At 33.7% G+C, this 6,295-nt stretch overlaps 2 protein-coding genes across 2 annotated transcripts; one reads left to right on the plus strand and one right to left on the minus strand.

Annotated features, from left to right (window-relative positions):
* Positions 1–1,739: 1,739 nt before the first annotated feature.
* LOC107060570 (uncharacterized) lies at positions 1,740–2,576 on the minus strand. The gene has a single exon (XM_015308584.1). The coding sequence runs from the start codon at positions 2,574–2,576 to the stop codon at positions 1,740–1,742; it is 837 nt and encodes a 278-aa protein (XP_015164070.1).
* Positions 2,577–2,780: 204 nt separating this feature from the next.
* LOC102582381 (anthocyanidin 3-O-glucosyltransferase 5-like) lies at positions 2,781–4,584 on the plus strand. Its single transcript, XM_006346869.2, has 2 exons — positions 2,781–3,319; positions 3,703–4,584. Exons 1-2 carry the CDS (start codon positions 3,152–3,154, stop codon positions 4,354–4,356), a joined length of 822 nt encoding a protein of 273 aa, XP_006346931.1. The 5' UTR covers positions 2,781–3,151; the 3' UTR covers positions 4,357–4,584.
* Positions 4,585–6,295: the final 1,711 nt, after the last annotated feature.

Raw genomic sequence — 6,295 nt, forward strand, 5'->3', positions numbered from 1 at the left:
TAATTCTGGGTTCATGAGATTCTACTCTCCGGATAGATTGTGGTTGAGGAGATGAGACATCTTTTATGACAGATGATGGAGAGGACCAATTGTCAAATATACTAGAAGAGGATTGAGGTGAGAATGAGGTCGAAGTTGGTGTAACTGAACTAAAAGGGAAGATTGTTTCAGAAAATTTGATATCACGACTTACAAAAAATTGTTTGGTTTTCAGATCATAAATCTTATAACCTTTTTGACCAGTAGGATAACCAACAAAGATGGAGCGTTTGGCTCGAGAATCAAACTTTTGTTTATGTTTAACAACAGTAGCATAACACAAATAACCAAAAACTTTTAGGTGACTAAGGGATGGTGGTTTATGATATAGCAATTCATAAGGAGACTTAGAATGTAACAATGGAGTTGGTAATCGGTTAATAATATAGACAGCAGTCAAAACACATTCACCCCAAAAGGTGATTGGCAAGTGAGCTTGAAAACGTAAAGCTCGTGCAACATTTAAAATATGATGATGTTTGCGTTCAACTACCCCGTTTTGTTGTGGAGTGAAAACACAAGTTCGTTGGTATTCAATTCCATGAGAGTGAAAAAAAAATTCATTGGTTCAAATTCTTTTCCATTGTCTGTCCTAATTTTCTTAACTGAGGCATGAAATTGGTTTTTAGTGAATGATATAAAGGATTGCAAAATATGAGAAGTTTCAGACTTGTATTTCATAAGAAATAACCAAGTACATCTTGTAAAATCATCCACGATAGTAAGAAAGAAACGAGCCCCTGAATCAGTAGGTACTCGATGTGGACCCCAAACATCGCAATGTAATAAGTCAAATGGAGAACGAGTAGATATGTTACTTAACGGAAATGCAAGACGTGTCTGTTTAGCCAAAGGACAAACATCACAATTATTATCAAAGGAAACATTACGAGAAGGTAATAATGGAGCAATTAATCTAAGGCGAGAAGGTGATGGGTGTCCTAGACGCATGTGCCATAAATCTTTTGGTTGTGAAACTTGATGAGAAATGGGTGGTTTCTGTACTGATGACATGTAATAGAGACCAGCATGATGCTTACCCGAGTCAATCATCTTCCCCGTAGCCAAGTCCTGTAATACAAAAAAAGTGGGAAACATAAGGGCACAACAATTTAAGTCATTAGTGAGTTTGCTAACAGACATTAAATTTAATCGAAAAGAGGGAACATGTAAAACATTGTTTAAGGTAATATCTGAGTTAAAAGGTATTGTTCCGGTGGAATGAATTGATACAGGTGACCCATTGGGTAAATTGACAATGGGTATAGATGGAGATTTTGTTTGAGTAAAGAATGTGGAATCGAAAGTAATGTGATCAGTTGCTCCGCTGTCCAAGATCCATGGCCTAGTGAATGCAGAATTAATTGAAACATTATGAAAAAGAGATAGACCTGCTGCATTTGCATAGGCATCGCTATTACCGGCAGAATTATTCTTTTGCGTGAACAAACTTACTGCCTGAGCAATCTGTTGGAGTTGTTCTGCTGAAAATCCATGTGAACCATTGGAATCTTGCGAGTGAATCTCATTCTTAGATTGATGAGTGTCTATTACATTAGCAACATGAGAAGGATTACCTTGAGATCCGCGTTGTTGTCGATTATTTTGGCTTCCTGAGTTGTTGGGAGACCAAGTGCCATTTTTAAACTTACATCTATCCTCTGTATGACCTTTTCTATTACAATGCTTGCAATGAAATTTCAGAGTGCGGCAATTCTCAATTGTGTGTCCTTCTCGATTGCAATGCTCACAATGCTTATCCTGGATTTATTGAAAAAACTATTGGTACGCCTTTGAACTGCAGCCGCAATAGAGAAACTTTCTGTTGATTCCGACGTCATTTGTCTCTGTGTTTCTTCTTGAATAACAAGTGAATATGCTTGGCGTACATTAGGTAGGGGAGACATCATGAGAATATTAGATCGAACAACATTATAGATATCATTAAGACCCATTAGAAATTGCATTACACGGTCTTCTTCAATTTGATCGGTGTGTGCTTTAATTTGATTGCAAGTGGGAAATGTTCGAAATGTATCTAACTCATCCCAAAGACCTTTGAGTTTTGTGAAATAGGAAGAAATGTTCATGTTACCTTGTGAGAGTGAAGCCAATGATTTTTGAATCTGATATATTGCTGGTGCATTCTTTTGAGAAAATTGATCTTTAAGATCTTGCCATACTTGGTGAGCCGTCTTGGCATGGATGACTCCTTTAGCTAGATCCGGTTCCACCGAGTGAGCAAGCCATGATAAAATCATACTATTGCATTGATTCCACAACGCATACTCTGTTGGCTTATCTATTTCCGATGGCGGTTCAATTGATCCATCAATAAACGATAGTTTGTTTTTGGCTGTGAGAGCATGTATCATTGATTTGCTCCAGGATGGATAATTGATCCCATTCAACTTGATTGGAACAAGCATGAGGCTGGGATGATCTGAATGTTGAAGAAAATATGGATTTGATGAATTCATATCGTTACTCTTATTGCTAGTGTTTGGACTTTTGGATTGATCAAGCTCTAATACCATCTTGGAAAAGAAGAGAAAACAATATATTTTGCTGAAGTAAGTTTCTTTATTCACAATCCGATATATATACAGCTTAATACAAATCAATCTAGCCTAGCTTTAGGTAAGAAATCGTGATCCCCAATTAATGGGATTCGATCTACTAATATGGAAACTGAATATACAAGAATATATGTACAAGATATGTATTTCTCAACACCCACCTAATTGATTCCAGTACTAAACTTTTCACTCAATTACGTATATTGGTTCGCGAAGCTTTGCCTGAAATTCATTCAGGCATAGCTTCAATGAACCATCGTCTAGATGCTCTCATTGTCGACATTTTTGGCACACAAATATTACCCATAGCCGAAGAATTTAACATTCCTAAATATGTTTTCCATCCTACTAATGCATGGTCATTAGCGTTATTTATGTACCAACAAGTTCTTGACCAAGAAATTGAAGGCGAATATGTTGATCTTAAACAACCTTTGGAAATTCCGGGTTGCAAAGCGTTACGACCGGATGATGTGATGGATCCCATGATGGATCGGAGCAATCAACAATATCATGAGTAACTTAAGCTAGCAATGGAATATACGTGTTTTGATGGAATTTTGACTAATACATGGGAAGAGTTAGAGGGTGAGACTATTAAAGCGCTTCGAAGTAATGAAAAGTTGCAATCAGTTCCACGTTGTCCAATTTACCCAATTGGTCCCTTGAGGAGAACAGTTGACATAACTGAACATGATGAGGTAATATATTAGACTTTGTTTAAATTATATACATAGTTTGTTTTTTAAGTCGTGTCTTCAAATGAAATGAATTGTTACATTACTTGTTGTTTAGTTACTTTAATTTGCAGAAAAATCTGTATTAATTAGTGGAGTATCAAATATTTTTCTTCATCTACTCCGAAAACACTTAGCTTCTGATAAAATGGTTTCTGAAATAATCATTTAACTAATAGCTATTAGCTGAGAATGTAATATTTCTTTTTTATTTTAATATAGAAAGTAATTTTCTAAGATAATAACTAATTAGGTGACCATACGAGAAATCAAGACTATTATAATCAATTTTATACATGCATAGTTCAAGTCCAAATAATTGTCCTTTCGTTTATATTTTCAAACAGGTGATTCAATGGTTAGACAAGCAAAATCAAAAGTCAATTCTATATGTATCATTTGGAAGTGGTGGAACCCTTTCATCTGAACAGATAATTGAACTTGCATGGGGTTTGGAGTTAAGTCAGCACAAATTTGTTTGGGTAGTACGTCCACCATCCGATAATGGTACAGATAGTGCATATTTAAACTCCAATGAAAACGATACAGATGGCTCGTTGGAATACTTACCGAAGGGTTTTTTAACTAGGACAAAAGATATGGGCCTAGTAGTTCCTATGTGGGCCCAACAAGTTGAAATTTTGAGTCATTTGTCTGTTGGTGGATTTATTTCTCATTGTGGATGGAATTCGACGATTGAGAGCCTTACTAGTGGGGTTCCTATGATTGCGTGGCCATTACATGCCGAACAAAAAATGAACTCAACCATGCTCACGGAGGAGTTAGGGGTGGCGATTCGACCGATGATTTTGCCGACAAAGAAATTGGTGAAGAGAGAGGAGATTCAAGAAATGGTAAGGATTTTAATGCATACAAAAGAAGAGAAGAGTATAAGGGAAAATGTTAAGAAATTAAAGCTAAGTGCAGAAAATGCACTAAGTGAAGGAGGCTCATCTTACAATACAATGTGTGAGTTTGTAAAGAATATTCGTGCAAGTTAATTGTGGGCCATTAATTTTATTTTATTTTCAATTAAGAATAAATTGCTTGTTGCCTTTTCATGTGTGTAGCTTACAATATAATGTGCGAGCTTGTAAAGAATATTTGTACGAGATAATTGAGGGTCAATTTTATTTTATTTTCAATTAAGAATAAATTGTTTGTTGGCTTTTCATCCACGTAGCTTACCATATAATGTGTGAGCTTGTAAAGAATATTCGTACGAGATAATTAAGAGTCAATTTAATTTTATTTTCAATTAAGAATAAATTGTTTTTTGACTTTTCATGCATGTAGCTTACAATACAATGTGTGAGCTTGTAAAGAATATTCTTACAAGATAATTGAGGGCCAATTCTATTTTATTTTCAATTAAGAATAAATTGCTTGTTGACTTTTCATGCGTGTAGCTTACAATATAATGTGTGAGCTCGTAAAGAATATTTGTACGAGATAATTGAGGGCCAATTTTTTTTATATTCAATTAAGAATAAATTGGTTTTTGGCTTTTTATGCATGTAGCTTATAATATAATGTGTGAGCTTGTAAAGAATATTTGTACGAGATAATTGAGGGTCAATTTATTTTATTTTCAATCAAAAATAAATTGCTTGTTGACTTTTCATGCATTGTCAAATTAGGGTATATCGTACATTTTACAAAGGGAAAAAAACCTAACTATATAGATATTAATTCAATCAAATGATGTCACAGTGATAGTATAGTTGAAACAGCTAAGAGATAATATGGTATCATTTCATGCTTTTATAATATGTGAAATACCTGGAAATAAAAGTTGTTGGGATATTTATTTCGATATTTATACTTCGTTAATTTTTTATTTTTGCTTCTCATAATAAATAATATTTTGGAGGGGTGGGATGGAGGACTTCAGTGTATATTTTCATGTAATATCTCATAAGTTATGTCGGATATGAAATCAGTTTCGGAAGAACTTATGCTTCTCTAGATATACCCAAGTAAAAAAATATATCTCAGTTTATTTTTTGATTTTGCTGCTAAAACCTTTCCTCGCCCCTTATAAAACATCACTTACAAAATTTATGAACTTTTGGCATTACTTATTGGTTTGTAGGTACGTTTCTACTTAAACTGATGTTTCTTAAAATATTTTCAAATTGGAATAATTGGAGCCTTTAATTTGCTTGTGTGTAAAGCAAATTGCTTTGAAATCTACGCTATCAGCACATAAATATGGTATAGCAGGTTTTTTTGTAGTTGCTATTATTATTAGGGGTGTACATGACCGGGTTGGTTCGGATTTTTCAAATATCAAACTAAACCATTTGTTTTAAAAAAATTAATTTATAAATCAAACCAAACTAATAAAATTCGGATTTTTTCGAGTTTTTCAACCTCGGGTTGGTTAGGGTTTTTCAAATACCAAACCAAACCATTGTGTCGAATTTTTAAATTTATAAATCAAACCAAACTAATAAAATTCGGATTTTTTCGAGTTTTTCAACCTCGGGTTGGTTAGGGTTTTTCAAATACCAAACCAAACCATTGTGTCGAATTTTTAAATTTATAAATCAAACCAAACTAATAAAATTCGGATTTTTTCGAGTTTTTCAACCTCGGGTTGGTTAGGGTTTTTCAAATACCAAACCAAACCATTGTGTCGAATTTTTAAATTTATAAATCAAACCAAACTAATAAAATTCGGATTTTTTCGAGTTTTTCAACCTCGGGTTGGTTAGGGTTTTTCAAATACCAAACCAAACCATTGTGTCGAATTTTTAAATTTATAAATCAAACCAAACTAATAAACCTCGGATTTTTTCAGATTTTTGGATTTTTTCGATAAAGTTTGCATACAAATATATAATTAACTTGTGCTCCAAATATTTCTATAGTCCAACCAAAATACAATTATCTAAGGTGTTTCTTAAGAAAATAACACAAAATATGAGATGAGTA

Source organism: Solanum tuberosum, unplaced genomic scaffold (assembly GCF_000226075.1).
Source record: "Solanum tuberosum cultivar DM 1-3 516 R44 unplaced genomic scaffold, SolTub_3.0 scf00085, whole genome shotgun sequence".
Classification (NCBI taxonomy): Eukaryota; Viridiplantae; Streptophyta; class Magnoliopsida; order Solanales; family Solanaceae; genus Solanum; species Solanum tuberosum.

Coding starts and splice junctions, on each gene's coding strand:
- LOC102582381 (XM_006346869.2), top strand. CDS start 3,152: ATGGAATATACGTGTTTTGATGGAATTTTGACTAATACATGGGAAGAG. Junction 3,320..3,702: donor ACATAACTGAACATGATGAG/GTAATATATTAG, acceptor ATTTTCAAACAG/GTGATTCAATGGTTAGACAA.
- LOC107060570 (XM_015308584.1), bottom strand. CDS start 2,576: ATGGTATTAGAGCTTGATCAATCCAAAAGTCCAAACACTAGCAATAAG.